The sequence below is a fragment of the Pelophylax lessonae genome, assembly GCF_965119305.1.
Source record: "Pelophylax lessonae genome assembly, chromosome: 2".
Lineage (NCBI taxonomy): Eukaryota > Metazoa > Chordata > Amphibia > Anura > Ranidae > Pelophylax > Pelophylax lessonae.
The window spans coordinates 670,009,837-670,029,408 of record NC_138769.1 but is presented as its reverse complement, the minus strand read 5'-3'; the positions used below and the strand labels follow the sequence as shown (position 1 = coordinate 670,029,408).

The window sequence follows — 19,572 nt, the reverse complement described above, 5'->3', positions numbered from 1 at the left end:
CCACAACCGTCCTGTAGCTGTGTGAACTGGCTCCATTGAGAGGTTACAGTCCCCGGACATATGAATTGATGTGGGGAAACCCACCTACAATTCGCACCAGTTTGAACCCAGCCTAAAAGTGATGAGAATTTCCATCTAAGACAGTTATGCCCATTGGATGATTTATACCCCCCTCTTGCTGTATGCCAACTTTAACATTTTGAATGTCCCCTCATTTTCTGTCTCAGTGACAATGGTGACCAAGGCTAGTAGAGAGGGTGGATCTACCTAGTGAGGAAACAAACAGCAAACAAAGCTAAAAGAGGGTTTGATACTTTCCCAAACTATCCAAAATTGAAACAAAAAAACTTTGCCCTTACATACACATTAAACTAATAAAATCTGTAGTCTGATTGCTTGCTAGGAACAACATCTCCACTGTGGAATGTCTCAATGATGCCTCCAGTTCTCAGGGAATAGTTAGGCAGTAGTCGTATAAATATAAAGTTCATAAGATGGTTGTCACCACAATTAGTGGGTCACACAAACATTTAAAAAATGTAATATTAGCCACCATGATCACATCTCAAACAAGGGTATTTTGTATTTTGATCCACTCATGCAAACCAAAACCGTTAAACCTGTACAAAATATCACTGTACTATTCAGCTATCCAGCGCCATTTAACATACAGTGTAAGATACACTAAACGTAATCTTATAAAGGACCGCTCAACAGCCTGCTTTAAGGGGCATAATACATTCATAGAACTAACACCACAGGATAGAATTGGTCTTCATTACACGAGTGACTTTTTTGCTCCATATGCTGTATTCATACTGAAGGGGTCCAGTGAAGAAGTAAATGTAACCTAGGATAGGAAATTTTAAAATCATTAGAAACCATTCCAACAGAGACCATTCCCAAACAGAAATCTGCTTAAGTATTCATAGTCATAAAACGATGTCTGGTTTTCCGGCTACAACAAATAATCTATTTCTATCCAAAGTGGATTGACCAAAAATATCTTACCACACAGGAACAATTCAGCCACTAAAATTTCAGCCATCATATACCTGACATTCACACCTATATAAGCTTTTTCTGTTTCAAACCCATGGACTTTATTATGGATGCCTCCTCCCCTCCTTCCTTTGCGGTTTAAACTAACTCCACTCTTCTGGCAAAGGCTCTACACAGGATAATGGTGTGTGCCCCCTGGTAATTCGTGTCCATTCATTCAAGAGAGCATTTGTGAGATCAGGTACTGATGTTGAACAAGTAGACCTGACTCACAATCAGCATTCTAATTCATCCTAAAGGTGCTTGGTTTGGTTGAGGTCAGGTCTCTGTACCAACCACTCAAGTTTCTCCAAGCCAAACTCATCAATCTATGTCTTCATGGAGCTGACTTTGTGCACAGTAATGCTGGAACAGAAAAAGGGCCTTCCCCAAACTGTTGTCAGAACGTTGGAATAGTACAGATGCCTAACATTAACAGTCCCCTTCACTAGAAACATCTGAATCCAATATTATAGAAGGGTGTCCACAAACTTTTGGCAATATACTGGGTCTAATAATTAGGTATCCACAACCTTTTGGCCATATAGTGTATATACGAGGGGGTACTAATAAATAATGAGCCTTACCCAGAAAAAATTGATCTAAGAAGCTGTAAATTGCAGGGCTTACTGGCCAATGTGTCTATATTCAATGGTGCAAAAATCAACTACCTATGATTTTAATTTATCTTTCTTTTTCAGGTCCAAAACTGGCCATTTTCTGTTTCCTGTTTCTGTCTCTGTGCCTGCAAATGTGAAAGCTATCCATGATATGATCATGGAGGACCGTCGAATCAGCCAAACCTTTTACTACTTTTTTGGGAATATCACGTGAGAGAATTGGTGCCATTATCCATAATGACTTGGAAATGAGAAAGCTCGCAGAAAAGTGGACCCCAAAATTGTTGACAACTGAACAAAAGAGGAAATGTGTGGAGACAGTGGGGCTGTTTTGGAACATTTTGCAGGAAATGAGTCACATTTCCTGGACAAACTGGTAACTGGTGATGAGACATGGATCTACTGTTATGATCCTGAGACAAAGGAACAGTCTAAGGAATAGAGGCACAGTGGTTTCCCCAGGCCAAAGAAGTCCTGTGTTCAAAGGTCAGTGCAAACCAAATGGCAACCTTTTTTAGGATAAGAAGGGAGTTCTGCTTGTGGACTACCTCCAAAAGGGTTCAACCATCAATGCAACATATTACTATGCTTTATTGACGAAGATGAGGCAAAATATCAAGGAAAAATGTTGAGGAAAGTTCTCCAAAGGTGCCATCCTGTTGCATGACAAAGTCTCATCACACACTGCAGGTGAAACATGGGCAAAACTGACCTTAGGTTTTCAAGTGATGCCCCATCCACTCTATTCGCCCGACTTGGCTCCTTCTGACTATCATCTGTTCCCCAATCTCAAAAAACACCTAAAGGAACAACGATTTGGGAGTGTTCCAGAGGCAACTAATGCTGCAAATAAGTGGTTACACCAGCAGTCAGAAGATTTTATTTGCAGGGACTTAGGAAGCTGCAGGACAGATGTTGCAAGTGCATTGACTTTCCTGGGGGAATATGTAGAATAGTGTGGCAGTTACAGCTTCTTAACTCAATTTTTTCTGGATAAGCCTCCATACCTATCAGCACCCCCTTGTATTAGTCAGGCTGGGGTTTACTAGCAGATAGATCTTAAAGGGGAAGGAATGGGGATGTTTTCTACAGGTTACTTTGACATCATGCAAAAACCACCCAACAGGGGTATCTTAAGATATCTCAAGATAGCCATATCATGTTATACATAAAGGGATGGCATTGTATTAGGAAAAATAAGGAGAGATAATGGGTCCCCATAAACCATATTACCCTTGAAGCTGTAAAGGGTTTGTAAAAGGTACATAACTTAAAATAAATAAATGGAAATATGAGTTAATAAATAAAGAGAAGACACAGACAGCCCAATATTTACCATTTCTCCTATATGCTGCATCAACTTTCTCTCCAATTCCCATGAAGTCATCTGCAATGGGTCTAGGGTAACCTTTATCCCAAGTCATACTTTCTTCATCATAACTAAATAGGAACACAAAATCATGAAACATAAATTATAATACCATCAGTGTACTACTAAAAGAAGGATGCTTACTAATTAAATATTTATTTCTACTTAAAAAAAAAATCCATTGAAATAAACACTGGGTCTCTGGCTTAGACTACTCTACAGTATATAGTATTATGTATCATGTTCCTTTCCCACTAAATCAAAAGGTGCCTGTGTTTTATTTACCCTATCCTCAGCTCCCACAGGCTCTTCTGCACTGCTAGATGTGGTCCCAGCAATTACTTCTCTCCTGAACCCTGGTGATCTAAGGTCCACTGACGACATCAAAACTGATGCAGGGATCATAGCCCTGAACTGGATGAGAGCACACCAAAGGACAGTCTACTGCCAGGGAGTAGGGGCGCAACATTTGCCAGGTAAGCAGAGGATCAGGTAAGTAAAATTGCTCTTACTGTCCCCTATATTAAACAAGCAGTTTCACTCATGCAGTCTGGGGGCAGCCCACTGCAAGGCAAGACAATTACTTTTGCAGGAGTAAAGGCCCGTACACACGTAGCAATTGTCGGCCGTAAATATTCAGCCACCGACCAATCGGCCGATTATCGGCTTGTTAGTATGATGCTTCCGACAACCGACTGCAACTTTTCGGCCGAACAGAATCTGGTGTGCAGGCATTAAAATTTTTGTTGGCCAACACCAGAACGGCCGATTGTTCCTCAGTCAGTACAGAATTCGGCCGACAAACAGCAGATGAGCAAGACTGGGCATGCTCAGAGAAGAAAAAACACACGGAAAGTAAACCATCACATGACATCACTTCTGCAGTCGGCTGTTGTTGGCCGACAAAATTCGTGTGCAGTCTTTTGCACTTTTCAACCGACAGGACAGCACCGGACAAAAGACGGCCGATCGTTCGGCCAACAATCGGTACGTGTGTACGGGGCTTTAGGCTTTAAGATGTAAAACTGTTATCACACCTCAAAAGACTTGGGGTGGCCGTAAATGGGTCAAATTATAATTTGTCAAACAACAAACTTAATATCATATTAAGACTGCAATGACTCAAAGCAAATAATTATAGCATATTTTGTGATTGATTTATGTCTTCAGTTTCAGGTGAAATTATTTGTTATTTCCAAGCTCTACATTCTCTTTTAGGATTTAAAAAGCCAAAGACATTCAATCTGCTACAGATGGTATACAATATATTGATTTGACAAAAGCTAAGGAAAATCATAGTTAATGGGGAATTATTTAACAAAACACTAGAAAAAAAATGTCAGCCAACATATCCTGTTTCAGTAGCTCACTAATGGCTGTACAGCTTTCTTAAATCATTATTTACTGACCTCAAAGATTTCTCCTTTGTGTGGTCACTCTTAGTCCACACAGCAAATAAAAAAGGAAAAGAAAAAGAGCAATTGCTTTCCTACCTCCAATATTTGTCCCCTGTAAAGAATAGAGTTTTCCCACTGGCATCATTATGAACAACAGCATCTATAGACTTCAAAGTCTTTGGCAGTCCAAGTTCATGCAGTTTTTTGGGATATCCATCTACTATATCATAACCATTTATAGCCCACACTTTTTTTCCTGGAAAAAAAACACAGAAAATATAGTTTCCATTAAAAGCTCTGCTTTTTCTTTTGCAATAGATTTGTATTTAAAAGTTTAACAAAGTACAGAAATACCAATGTTGTTAGACAAATATCAGAGAAAAATGGATGCTCTCTCCAATACAATTAAGGGCCCGAAAGTTATGAACAAGAACCAAAATAAATGAGCCCAACAGTCTGGGCCCTCCTATAAAGACCTCTGTTGACCAAGTGCGTAAAGTGAGTATGGTCACACACCCTATGATGAGTACAGAACAAAGACATATCTATAAAAGAACATCACATTAGCAATTAGTCAAATGGTAACACAGTTACAGTCAAAGAAATGTGGGAGCGATAATGATAGGGATTATGTTCAGTACCTCAAGGCACAATGCCTTGCTTCCATAATTGAGTTAGAATGGGAGAGGCTCTATGGACCCTCCATGTGCATCCATATTAAGAAGTATTTAGTAGAAAGGGAGAAGAGGAAGTAAAGAGAAAAAGAAAGAAAGGGGGAAAGAACGAGAAATGGTCCCCTCAATCCGGGTCTCTGACTGCAGGGCGTCTCAGCCCCTACGGGGCCTGGAGGTATATAATCCAGGGGAACCATACTTTTTTAAACCAGGTTTGTTTGTCTCTAAGAATACTTGTTAGTTTTTCATTAATCATAATCCAGGATATTTTGTGTTTAACCAGTGTGACATTATCCGCAGGTGATTTCAATGCTCGCGTAATTTTATTTGCTGTGAGTATGAAAAAGATAAGGGTATGGATGTGCCTGGGGATCTCATCCGATAGGTCAGCAAAAAGCACTGTTTTGCCATTTTTAGGTATGTTTTGTCCCATTACCAAGTAAATTAGATTGAATATTCTGATCCAAAATTGCTGGACCTTCAGACAAGACCACCAGACATGAAACATAGCTCCCTCTCAACCACATCCGCAAAACAGTGGGGTGAGGCACCAGGGTAGAGTTTCGCCAACTTTGCCAGGAGAAGACACCATTCGGATAGTATCTTGTATTTTGCTTCTACTAGAGAGGTATTGACTTGAGTATTCCTTTATGCACCAAGGTTGACCACTGCGCCCACACCTCCTCCTCTATCTGCTCACCCAAGCTCAGCTTTTTCAATTAACTCATAACCCTTTTTTCTACAATGAACCATATAATGGAAAGTGACAAGTAATAGTACAAAATGAATTCAGAGCAACTTCATATTTATATCCTGGTTAAGCAGGCTAATCACTTATAGAACTGTTATCATTTGCATGCCAGCCTATCCAACTTGTCTTTGGAACTTACTCAATATAGGTACTCTGCCCACAGGTTTCACTTATCGCCATTAGGCCTACGGGCAGAACTATGATCATTTTGCATCTGTTGCCCTGTGTACATGACTACAGGATTTTTCAAAAAGTGTATTGGCACCAAGAGTTTAGAAAGTTCTCATTCAATATTACATACATTTGTCCAGTAAAGTAGTATATACAGCACATGTCTCTCATATGCTGCCCCGGTTCAGAATATAAACTGGGACCACCCCCATATTTTATGTCTATCCCTTTAAGGGTTAACTACCCAAAAAATCACTTTAGTTTAGTTTGGTACTTTGAATCATATGTTTGCCCTTTGAAAGAGTCCGGTAGTAAGATATCCCCACTGTAATGCCCAAATCTGCACAACTGCTGCAAACACTACTAGATTTAACCACTGTGCAATGTTCTATTGATGAATTCTCCATAATATATAGTAGATGCGTAACCAGACAACACAGCTGCAATAGACGCTTTTGCCACTTTGTGGAAGTGAGTGAAGCCAAAACCGGAGCTCACAGGAGGAACCTAACAGGACATAGCAGTTGTGATTGGGCCCCATGAACTGATGGACTCAAGGGCCATTTTGCACTTTCTGTGTTGACACTCTGACCCACATTTGATTTAATTCTGCAGGTTTAAGCGCATATTTTAGGAAATAAATTTATTAAACTATGATAGCAGAAACCCACCTCTGAAAATATACACAAGATCCTTCTGTTGGTTTTCGTATGCTGCATCAATTTTATTGGGAAGTTCAGGCCAGAAAGATTTAATCATGGTCAGCTCTGCATCTGTCATCTGTGGGTGAACCCTCCAAAAGAATCTGCACAAAAAAGATATATGGCGGTCACTTCAGAAAAGATTGTATTGTATATTTACTCAACATAAATGTAATGATTTCAGGATATTTCTTTCATGTGGTATTTAAAGTGAAGTGTTCCATTTTCCTAGCATAAATATAGTTGGAGCTGAGCTGCAGCGCATCCTGTAAAGCGGACAGTGGAGCTGCTGGCAGATTCTTCTGGGAAAAACAGTGTCCATGAGTACCAGGGGACTTGCCAAAGGGTCTGCCCAGGAAAGGGGACCGCCCCAATAAAGTCAGAGGATAAAGGGTCAGCTCACACAGTGTGTCAGAGTAAAGGGGGTGCCGTGTAGAACCGTGAAGAGTAGGGAAAAAGGGGGTGCCAAGTAGGACCCTTAAGAGTGATTCACAGTACAGTACAGTTTGCTTAATTCTACTTCACTATAGTGGCAAGGTGAAGCAGCGGCCTTGCCGCATCCAGCTTTACTCCGAAGTCCCAGCAATTGTGCATAGTTTGTTCAGTTGGAGTATCCCACTCATCCCTTCTCCTATCCCAGTTCTCAAATAAAACAACAAAAAACCAAATCCCCTGGACTGCTTTCTGACTGAGCCAAGTACTTAGAATATGTCAAGTTGTTGCTATGGGTAACCCGGGGAATCCGTAACCAGCAGCTCCCACGGGAGTAGTGCTACATGAATAAAATGGCATCTTCTACACCTGGATATCTTACTCCCTATGGCTGCCAGTATTCTCATCCTAAAAAAGGCTTTTGCCTGTGTGGTTGCCTGTTTAAGCATCCCCTGTTCCGATCCCATTGAAGTCTCATCCATACACATTAGAGCAGAAGATGAAAAAGGGTTGCACAAGACACCTTTTACGTTATGAGGCTGCACTATAAAGCCTTGTGATTAGCATAACTGCGGTCTGCTGAATTACAAAATGCTCAGATTAGAGTTAAATTAAATGGACTTTCTGATTTTAAAAGGGAAGTAAATATTTGAAACTGAAACCAACCTGTCTTTAAAGATAAACTTTTCTCCTCTGAGTTCAGTCACAGCATCGATCTCCAGCTCAGGATCACACTTCTCAGGAGTTTTTGGATGTTTGCGGTCGGGGTCTTTGTTTCCAGGTCCTAAAAAAAATATCAGAACTCTTTAGTTTGTTTGAATAATTTAATACAGAGGGAAAGAGCAGTCATATTTAGTGAGCCATTCCAACCAATCAGAAAGCACCTTCCACTGGTATGACTAAAGCAGGCTTCTAAACAACAAAATCTGATCATAGGGATTACTGTATTTCAAGCTTTTTATGACTTTGTATTAAATAAGCAGAGCCAAAAAATCTATTCTAACTGCGCTTTTTTCATTTAAATTCAACATTGTACAATTTTAAGGCTTTATAAAAAAAAAAAAAAAAACTTTAAACCAGTTGTTTTTAATTTAAAACCCGCTAATAGTATGCTCCAAAAGCGTGCTTACTGTTAGAAATGAATAGATTCTGATCGCTCCCACTTGTTCCGACATTACAACTATGGTCTTCTGCATTAATGCTTTATTTCTACCCTCTGTATGTTTCCCTGGCCATAATCCCATGCATGCACATTACACGCCGTATCCGTAGCTTGTCAATGGGGAAGGAGTCTCGTGGGATCTTGGGGCTGACAGCGACGGAAGGAAATGACACAACCCCAGCATAGACCCAGCATTTTTCCATCAGTCTAAGCTTGCCAGAAAATAAGGAATACTGACGCATGAACAGGTGATGTCATTAAATAGAAAAACAATGATTTTTCAAAAACGAAGCGGGTAAGAGGAGCATAAAAAAATAGCAAAAAATACAATAGCCTGGTATTATTAATTTAAAGAATCATGATCAAAATGGGTATACAACCGCTTTAATTTTTTCTAAAGGAGCCTGGACCTCCTCTTTAGACATGCTCCTAGGCACTAGAACTTGTTAGATGCTTATTTTCATATGGCAGGTTCTCTTTAAAGATGAACTCTAGTCCAGATACAAAGCAGAATATAATTTTAAACGAATGAGCTGTTGACAATATTTAAGGAAGCGCTAAAAGCAAAACTTTTTTTTTTTTTTTTGCATCTGTGCTCAACTAGGAAGATATTCCCTTCCCATAGCCAATACAGTAAGTGAGTGGAAATCCCTCCAAAGTGAGGGAATTCTGGGGTGGCGTCAGTGTCCCCATTGGAAGTTTTCTCCTCTATTACTGTCCTGGTGTCAACCTAAAATTTTGGATTTGCCTTTACTTTCACTTTTGATAATAACGGTAAACAGGACAAACAGAGATGATGAATCTTCCTAATGGGGTACAGACAACAATGAAAACTGACAGGTAAACCCTCTCCACTCTATTCAAAACTAAAAAAAAAAAGTTTTGCTCTTAGCATCTCCTAAATCGTACAAAGAAGAGCTAAACTGGAATTCATATTTTCTGATACTTTTTTGTGTCCTCCTCCTCCACTAACTCAGTAATAGCTGAATCTTATGCCTCGTACACACGCATCGATTATTGGCCGGGAATTTTCGGCCAACGTCCGATCGGCCGGTTTTCGGCTTGTTAGCATGATGCTTTCGACAACCGACTCCGACTTTTCGGCCGAATAAAATCTGGTGTGCAGGCTATAAAATTTTTGTTGGCCGTCAACACAACGGCCGATTTTCCGTCAGTCAGTACAGATTTCGGCAGACAAAAATCTGATGAGCAAGACTGGGCATGCTCAGAGAAGAAAGTAAACCAGCAGATGACATCATTTCTGAAGTTGATATTTGTTGGCCGAGAAAATTCGTGTGCAGTCTAGGCACATTCCAACCAACAAAACACAACTCTGGACAAAAGTCGGCCGATCGATCGGCCGATAATCGTTGCGTGTGTACGAGGCATTAGAAGGTGAGCTTTGGATGAGAGGTTGTTGAAGAGAAGTGATCAAGTAAGTCAAATTTCTTCTAAATGATCATGGCAAATCATGGTACATGGTACAAAGTCATGGTACAGTTCCTTTACAGAAAGCACTGCAATTCCATACTTATCATGTGCTTATGTTGCCATTCATTTACCGTACAAGGCTCTACTCACCATACAGCTCCTGGATCCCTTGAACATCATCGTCAGGAAGGACAAAGCTACTACTCTCAGAATATGTATAAACTGGATACATAAGCGATCCTGGATCCCTTGAGTGGTCCAGACCGAGGGCATGGCCAAATTCATGAGCTGCCACAATAAACAGATTGTATCCTGCAAGATAATGGAACAGATGTTTATTTTAGTAAAGTGAGTTGCCATTTACAATGCTGACAATTTTGCACCAAGCTTATACAAAGAATATGCCCAATAAATCTTTACTCATGACTGTAAGCCTGGTCTGTTTAACTACACAATTTAAGCAATTTTGTTAAATATATTTTATAGGTACATTTTTGGTAATGCTCTAATTTAGGTTTTTTTCTTTCCATTTACAGTGTCTTATTGCAATGTCTGTTTTTGAAGGCCAGATTTAGATTTGACTTGTTCATGTTATGTTTTGGCAACAGGCACATTTACATTTTTTTTTTTTTTAAATAAATGTCTTATACTAAGCAGTTTTTCCAAATGATTTTCAGAGTCTTGTATCATGTATCATTGAAAGCTGATTAGCTTTTGTAGCTAAATCTCATTTAAAACTCTGTATACTACTTTACACCCTTATGTGCTCCTGACTAGCTTGTGTGTAAAAACAGAGATAATTGGTTTCCATAGAGTATATTGCAAAGCAAGTTTTGGTTTTGTAGCTCTCCTCCAGCTGTGTCAGTTTACCCTACATTAGCACTCTATTTCCACTAAAGTATGCTATATGCAAGTAAGTATTGGGAATTTGGTAAATGAAGTAGGGATTGGTCAGAGAGGGATCATTTGGACCCCATTGGTCAGCTTGATTATTTTTTGCAATAGATATCAACTAAGAATCCCTCTTTTTATGTAAACGTTTGCTAGAAATATGTAAGGGCATATAGCAATGTGAAGATTGTTCATTGTTTCAGCCTTTGTAAGCCAAGGCTGTTTTTTTGCACCAAGGGGAAGCAGTTTGTATCCAGCTGCTGGGGAAATAATACTTTATTGTTTTTGGTTCTACTGATATCTTATAATATTGATTTTTATGAAACCCTGAGAGCCAGTTCACATAGGGGCGACCCGACTTGCCGGGGCGACCTGTGAAGTCGCGGTGCACAGCGCGCACCGCGACCTCGGAGCGGCATGCACGGACTTCATATCATTGAAGTCAATGCAGGTCACTCCAGGTCGCCCCAAAGTAGTACAGGACCCTTTTTCTAAGTCGGAGCGACTTGTGTCGCTCCTATTAGAACGGGTCCTGTGCTAATCTATGGCAGGCAACCCACAGCGACTTGTCAGGCGACCAGGTCGCCTGACAAGTCGCCCCAGTGTGAACCGGCTCTTAAGCCACCAAACAGACAGATTGACACATGATGAGACTCTTATCATGTCTAATGTCAGGAGCCCACCCACACTATTTACCTTTATAGTCATTGGTGAAATGTTCATCATCATCAAAATGGGTGTCCCCTCCAATTTTTTCACCAGGGGGGAAAGCATGAGCCAACAAGCCATTGGGGCCATCAAAAGGATAGAAATCGCCATGTTCTAGAGAAAAGAAAGATAAAAGCATGTAATTTCAGGCAATATAATTAAAATCTATATAATGCATCCAAAATGATTGTATAGCTGAGTGTCAAGTATTCGTATACATGTTTATTAGAGTTACACTTTATTAGAAGGTGCAATGCCTTTAACCAAGACAAAAATTAGATACTGAGGTTTGCAAATGATTGAATGAATATGTTGGCTCTATAACCATCCAATCAACTTCAACTTCCCCATGAACACTATATGGACCATGCCACCCAATTTCAGAAGATATTAAGGGACATCTTTATAAAGTTGTAGTATTGCCATACAGTGGCTTTAAAAAAACAAAACTACACATTTAAACAACACAGCAGTGTTTTTTTTTTTGACATTGAGTGAAATCCACTCTTCATTATAAATGGAGCCCTAAGGCTGGGTTCACATATATGAGAGGGTTTCCCCGCATCCAATTCGCATGACAGGAGAGTGTGACTGGCTCTCAATGGAGCCGGTTCACACAGCTCCGGGGGGCTGCGGTCTGGAAAGAGGCTGCGGTTTGGAAAGGGTCCTGTGCGTTTTCCGGTCTGATTCAGATGATAATTCAGGCAAAAGTTTGGACTGATCCGCACCTGAATTGGTAAACAGGGACGCACTGGACCCCATGCTGTAAGCCAAGGCCACAGCATGTGTGAACGGAGCCTCAGAGTCTTCTTTTCATTAGCTGGATGACTCAGTGAAAACAGGAGCCTAAAGCCCCGTACACACGCGTCGAAAATTGGCAGGGAATTTTCGTTCGACGACCGATCTGCCGACTTTCGGCTTGTTAGTATGATGCTTCCGACAACCAACTCCGACTTTTCGGCCGAAAAAAATCTGGTGTGCAGACTATAAAATTTTTGTTGGCCGTCAACATAACGGCTGATTTTCGTGCAGTCAGTACAGATTTCAACAGGGAAAAATCTGACGAGCAAGACTGGGCATGCTCAGTGAAGAAAGAACACAAAGAAAGCAAACCAATACATGACATCACTTCTGAAGTAGAATTTTGTTGGGCGAGAAAATTTGTGTGCAGTCTAGGCACATTCCAACCAACAAAACACAACTCTGGACAAAAGACAGACGATCAGTCGGCCGATAATCGTTGCGTGTGTACGGGACTTAAATCTGTGAGCTCCATTATACATATTAAAAGTATATTATTATATTTTTCTTTGATTTGCCCTACCTTTCCTTCCAAAGGATATCATGATATCGGCAGTGCCAGAGCGCAGTCTGGTAAAATTTAATGGGGTGACATCACTCCATACTTTAAAAGCCTTTTTGATAGCTCTATCCACATCTGCATGGGGTAAATCGGGGGTGTAGTTAACGATTCTGTTAAAACAAAGTAAAAGTAATTTAGTACTAGGCAATAAATATTAATATTCATTTTTGTTCCTCAGAAACGTTATTGTTTGATGACTGAATTCACAACATAAAGTCCATGCATGTCTATGTTTAAGCGCCCGTTAAGAAAGAGCAGGGATCGGTGGAGGGCAAATTACAAATGACAATTTAGTGAACTCCTCCATGCTACAATAAAGCTTTTTCAGGAAAGGAAAATAAAGACATGGTGGATGTGTGCCTATTGCCCCGTACACACGTGCAGATTATCTGAAGACTTTTGTCTGTAGACTTACCAAAACCATATAATATGAGGTCAAACCTAAACACTTTCCATTTGTATGCAATCCAGGAGGCCCTTGCACTACATAGAAAAGGTAAGTCTGCAGACAAAAGTCTTCAGATAATCTGCACGTGTGTACGGGGCATATTTCTATTTGCATTTAAAAGAGCCCCTGAGTTGTCTACTTTTCTCTTAACTGTTGGGCTGTGTTATTTGCCCCTATTAATTACATGTAAAGTTGACTTTTGAGGGGCTGTTCATCTGCAAACTTAGGTCCCATGTAATCTGCTATGGGAAATGATGCTTTAGTTATAAATACTATAAATACCTGTATGTGAGATTCATTCTGGGCCATTTGAGCTTCCGTGGGAAGAAGTTGTATTCGCCGATATCAGGAACTCCACATCTTGGCTGTTTCATGATGTCTAAGGTCTCCTCATCCAGTTTTCCTGTCACTTCCAGGCCGAAGAAAGATTGCATTTCTTTTAGCTGAGCTTGGACAGTTTTACCACCGCTACGCCTCAGAATTCCAGCTGGGTTAGCAGGGGAACTATACAAAGTGCTGAGATATTTCTATAGGAGATGGAAAATGATTTTCAATGTTGTGTAATGTACACAAATACATAACATTGGGCATTATGCCTGCTGAAGATGTCACCTTTTGCCTATTAGACAGGGTAACTATTTGAATGCTATGGCTTAGTGAATATTACCTTGTCATGTATAAGTAACCAAAGTTGACTTTGAACAACTCAACAACAACAATCAGATTTGACATTCTTCAATGAAAACTAAGAAAACTTGAAAATTATTTAAAGAGAATACCAGGTTTCAGTTCACTTTAAATAGTGCAATTGGGCCAAGCTGGTTCAAACACTATTTCTCTAACTATTTCCATAACTATTATTATTATTATTATACAGGATTTGTATAGCGCCAACAGTTTGCGCAGCGCTTTACAATGTGAGGGAAGACAATACAGTTACAATGCAATTCAAAACAGTAGGAACTAGAGGGCCCTGCTCGATAGAGCTTACAATCTAGAATAATGCAATCGCTGTGGGTGATTTAATATACTGTAGTAGCATTAGCTACTTGTGTTTCAGCAGCAGTACAGGCAACTTCCCATCTGTTGGCGGGAGTAAAGAGAGTCAGGCTGAGTGCTTCTCTGCCATTCAGGAGCATCCTTGTGTTTTTATTAATGAATTGGCCATAGTGAAGACACGGGGGATGAAATCATTACTTCCACCATCTGATGCAACCACTGTTTGGCCAACAATTCCATTAACTCCTCCCCCATTCCCCCTTTTATTTTTCCAGTAAAGAATGTAATGGAGGAAGGAGGCAACTGGGGCACTCACTGATAGAATTTTGGCTGGTTCTTTAGGATCTGGCCAAAATGTACGCAGTGTATGGCCAAATTAAGCACTCATTTTAGTTATTGTAAGTTTGTCTAATTGTGATTTTCTATGCTCTTGTATGATTTTATTTGTTATTTTATATTATATGAATTATGAAAATAATACCTTAATAGATTTCAAAATGGTCACTCTAGTGCAGGGGTCCCCAAACTTTCTAAACAAAGCCAGTTTACTGTCCTTTAGAATTTAGGGGGGCTGCACTGTGGCCACTGGGAGTAGAGAATGCTCAGTCTCAGTGGGAGTAAACAATGTTCCAGGCTTAGTGGTCAGTGGGAGTAGAAAATATTACATAGGACCTGTGGAATAGAATATAGAATAGTGCATTGGCATTAAAGTGAGGAATAGTGCCCCATCGTGGGTGTCAGTGGGAGGAATAGTGCCCAATTATTTATATCAGTGGGAGGAATTATGCCCCATTATTAGTATCAGCAGAAGGAATAGTTCCCTATCATTTCTGTCAGTAGAAAGAATAGTGTTTCATTGCTGGTGTCAGTGGGAGGAATTATGCCTCAAGGGTGGATAAAGGCAAGCCAAGGAGCACATCTGGCCCAAGAGCCATTGTTTGGAGACGACTGCTCTAGTGGCTATCTGTATATTATTATATTTATTACACTGATCATCTACTGAACTAAAAAATAAAATATATATATATATATATATATATATATATATATATATAATATTTACAGGAGTCATCTACAACATTATTCTATAAACAGGTCTAAATCATAGGTTCACTAAAGCTGGTTATACAGGTATCAAAATGTGGCTGATTCAGCAGGGACCGGCCAAACTTCAGTCCATGTATGGGCAGGCTGGTTGTACACAAGCCGATCTATTGATCAACATGTGTACAACCAGTCTGTTGGGTTCTTCTCGAACAATCAGTACCGCTAGCTAGCTATAGCAGGCAACACTGATCATTGCATTCTCACAGTGGGTAAGGCTCCTTGTTGTCATAATACAATACAACAGCAGGAACAATATCCCCCATCCACCTTGAATGTGTTGGTGGGGGGATTGGATCATTTTTTTTTATTCAACCTGCTGGTTGAATGAAAAAAAAAATGTCCAATGTATGGGCTGCCTAACTCATATCTAGCCAATCACATATATAGCCAATCACAATCCTCCTTGTACTTGGCTAACTTCAGTTAGTTATAGGTTGCTCTACTTAAGAAATAGGACTTTTAAACAAGAACTTAAAGGGGTTGTAAAATCAGATTTTTTTTTTTTATGTAAGTGCAATCTATGCATTAAGATAAAAAGCATAGCCCCCTCAGCCCCCCCCCCATACTTACCTGAGCCGATTTCAATCCAGTGATGTTGCAGGAGACACTCGACTGCCCGAGACTCTCCATCCTCCATGGCTGAGAAGGCAACACCATTGGCTCCCGCTGCTCTCAATCAAATTCATTGAGCCAATGAGGAGAGAAAGGGGGTGGGGCATGGCCGGGCCGCCGCTCTGTGTCTAAATTAACACAGGGAGCCGCTTGCTGTGGAGAGCGTTTGACACCTGAGGGGGGGTTAGGAGCACCGAAGAGGGACTCAAGAAGAGGAGGATCCAGGATCCAGGCTGCTCTGTGCAAATCCAGCTGCACAGAGCAGGTAAGTACAACAAGTTTGGTATTTTTAACAAAAAAAAAAAAAAGACTTTACAATCACTTTAAGGAAGCGGTTAGATATGATATGTACAGTCTAAACTGGAGTAATGTTAGTAAGTGACAAGTAAAACGTCTGTTGAATGAGTTTTTTCTATAGACCTAGACTTGCCCTAGACAGTTTTTTTTTTTTTCAGCCAGTGAATGGAGGAATCCTGCACACCAGGACACTGTATTCTGACATATGCACCTGCTGCTGACATAATTCCCTTGTAATAGAACATCCCTTGTAATAGAAATAAGCAGGACAGGTCCTCTTTAATGTGAGATCTGGGGTCAAAAAGACCTGAGATCTCACATCTACACTAAAAAGCAAAAAAAATCATGAAAAAAAAATAGGCCCTTTAGAGCCATTGGGAATAAGTGGCATATGACGTCGCTCCTGTCCTCCAAGGCCATAAAGTTGAGTGGGGGCCAGCTTGCCCTCACTCGACTTTCTGCCTAGGATGGGAAAGGACTGGATAATTTTCCCTGCTACTGATGGCTCCGGTAAGCTGGGAAAACGACCGGGAAGTGGTGGGGGGGCACCTCTCTTGCTGCCAATAAAAGTGATCCCACGGTGAATCTGCTGCTGGGACCACTTTTATGTGAAAAAGGACCACCCGCCCTGTAAAAAAAATACTGGGGTTATGGCAGCTATCTCCTGCCATAACCCCTGTATTTAACTTCAAAGTAGCGACGTAAAACTGCAGCGGGCGGTCCAGAAGTGGGTAAAGTAGTTGTAAAAGCACAAGGTTTTTTTACCTTCATACATTTTATGTATGAAGGTGAAAAACCTTCTGTGTGCAGCAGCCCCCCAGCCCTCCCTAATACTTACCTGAGCCCCTTCTCGATGCAGCGATGTCCACGAGAGCCTTGCCTCTCCAGAAACTCGCACTTCAGATGCCATTGGCTCCTGCTGCTGGCAATCACAGCCAGTGAGCCAATCAGGAGATGGAGTGGCGGGGCCGATTCACAGCTCTGTGTGTGAATGGACACACAGAGCAGCGGCTCAGGAGAGGGCCTGCTTGGGTGCCCCCAGAACAAGTTGCTTTCTGTGAGGGCTCTTGGCAGGGGGGGGGGGGCTAAGAGTGATGGCAAGGGATCCGAGAAGGCTGCTTTGGGCTGCTCTGTGCAAAACCACTGCACAGAGCAGGTAAGTATACCATATTTGTTATTTAAAAAAAAGAAAAAACAAGGCTATAGTATCGCTTTAAGTAATGGATGTATATCAATTATTTTTTCAATAATAAGTATATTGTATAGTGTCACTAAGTATAAAAAGGTTTTCAAAAGATTCATTGAGATCCAAGTGATAAATAGGAAGCTATGACATACCTGTGCCAAGCGAAGGTCATTGTCGGTGAACTCGGCACTGTCTTCCTGGGGAATGGGGACTGAGAGACAACAGACCAGTCCGCCCAGCAGAACTACGGCTCTTAGCATTGCTGGGGTCATGTTTGGATTCTTCAGCTGAGAGTCTTCTGTGACTGTCTGCTACAAACAAGGCTCCTTAAATAGTATGAGGGCCATGAGTCACTCCACTCAAACATGCAGCAGCCCCTGACCAGAGCAGTGTAAATATCATTCCTCCTCAACCCTCCCATTACTCCTTCTGGTTTGTGGTGTGAGATAGAAAAACCTATACATCCGTGCCTTTTTCTTTTTTTTTGAAAGGATATCTTAAAGTAAATATGCCCTCAGCAGATTCATGTGTGGGAAGTACGGAGTTGCATAAAGTACCACGCAGGGTTTGGTCTTTATTCATTAGTGTGCAGAAAAATAACTTCCTACACAAAGGCTGAAAGGGGAGAAAGAAAGTGCTGGGAATGACGGGCAGAATGAAGCCTACACAGTGTAGACATGGAGATCAACCTAGAGATATAGAGAGATGGCAAACATGTCTCACACCTGGGCAATTCAAACCAAGAGAAAATACAAAAGGTAAGCTCACATTCAGGCCCTGTTCACACCTGAGCGTTTTTTACCTTGTAAAACGCTCATCTCTAAAGTCTCAAAAAGCCCAACAAGCAAAATCCCATTCATTTCAAAGGCCCCTGTTGTTGCCTGAAGCAAAACACCTGAAGCTCATAAAAGTACATGAGCTTCTTTTTTGGTAGATTACAAGCGTCTGTGTTAGATGTCAATGCCTGCCTCCAAACACCTGCAAAAAAATGCCTGAAAAACACCCCAAAAAAACACCCACAAAAAACGCCTGAAAAAACGCCTGTAAAGCACCAAAAAAATGCCTGAAAACAATACGCTGAGGTGTAAATTGAGCCATAATGAAACCTGCAGGTCACTAAAATCAGACGATCCAGAGATTTAGGCCTCGTTTTATCACTTCAGCTCTGGAAGGATTTACCCCCTTAATGACCAGGCCATTTTTTGCGATTCGGCACTGCGTTACATTTTTTACTTCGGCACTGTGATTATGTGCTGCTGAGCCTCCCTGCCGCAGTAAATCTGGGTGGGGCGGTCGGCAATTGGTAAAGCTCTTGTCACCCCTCTGAAAATGTGCGGTGGATTGCTTTACAGAGAGCAGTTGGCAAGCAGCTGAGATCCAGAATGCAGGGCCGGTGCTACTAGTAAGGCGATCTAGGCATTCACCTAGGGCGCAACTTAGCAGGGGGCGCTGGCGGAGCCTGACCCGAGGTATGCGACTTACCGTAAGTCACTGAAGGGGTTTTAACCAGTTGAGGCCGGCCCATCCATTAGGGGCGCAGGGGCGCCACCCCCCCCCCCCCTATCTATGCATCCGGCCCCCTAATCTACATGCAGGGTGCCGGACGCATGGATTCCAATAGGGTTTTTTTTTAAGCATGTAATAAGAGCCAGAGGCTCTAATAGGCTTCAAAAAAGGGTGGGCTCGGGGTGCAGAGCACTGCGCCCTGAACCTGTGTGACAATAGCGAATGAATATTTGCTATTGCCACACTGATTCTCCTCCTGGCCAATCAGGAAGTGGGTCCTGAGACCTGTTTCCCAATTGGCCAAAGGAGAAGGCATCCTATTGGAGGAGGAGTAGGGAGGAGATAGCCGCCAAGAGGGGACATGGAGCAGACTGAGAGGGAAGCCATCGCTGTCCTGAGGAACAAGGTAAGTGAACTGGTGCCCAGGGGGGAATATGGTGTTGACTGGACTCTGGAGTGACTGGGGGGGGTCCATGGCCAGGTCTGTCTGCCACCCCCCTCCTGACCGATGGAGCACCAAGCCGCCATTGGTTTTAACCCCTTCAGCAACTTGGTATGGGGGGTGGGAGAGCATATGGGGGGGGCGGCAATTTTTATTTTGCCTAGAGCGGCAAAAATCCTTGCACCGGCCCTGCCAGAATGTTATTATTATTATTATACAGGATTTATATACCGCCAACAGTTCGCACAGCACTTTACAATATGA

General features: G+C 41.5%; 1 protein-coding gene across 1 annotated transcript; it reads right to left on the bottom strand.

The window, feature by feature from the left end:
• Positions 1-327: 327 nt before the first annotated feature.
• Positions 328-17,809, bottom strand: LOC309545983 (collagenase 3-like). Its single transcript, XM_082245448.1, has 10 exons — positions 17,513-17,809; positions 13,442-13,686; positions 12,673-12,821; positions 11,337-11,462; positions 9,900-10,061; positions 7,823-7,940; positions 6,695-6,828; positions 4,524-4,683; positions 2,998-3,101; positions 328-850 (listed from the first exon to the last, which is right to left on the bottom strand). Exons 1-10 carry the CDS (start codon positions 17,630-17,632, stop codon positions 750-752), a joined length of 1,419 nt encoding a protein of 472 aa, XP_082101574.1. The 5' UTR covers positions 17,633-17,809; the 3' UTR covers positions 328-749.
• Between the last annotated feature and the right edge of the window lie 1,763 nt (positions 17,810-19,572).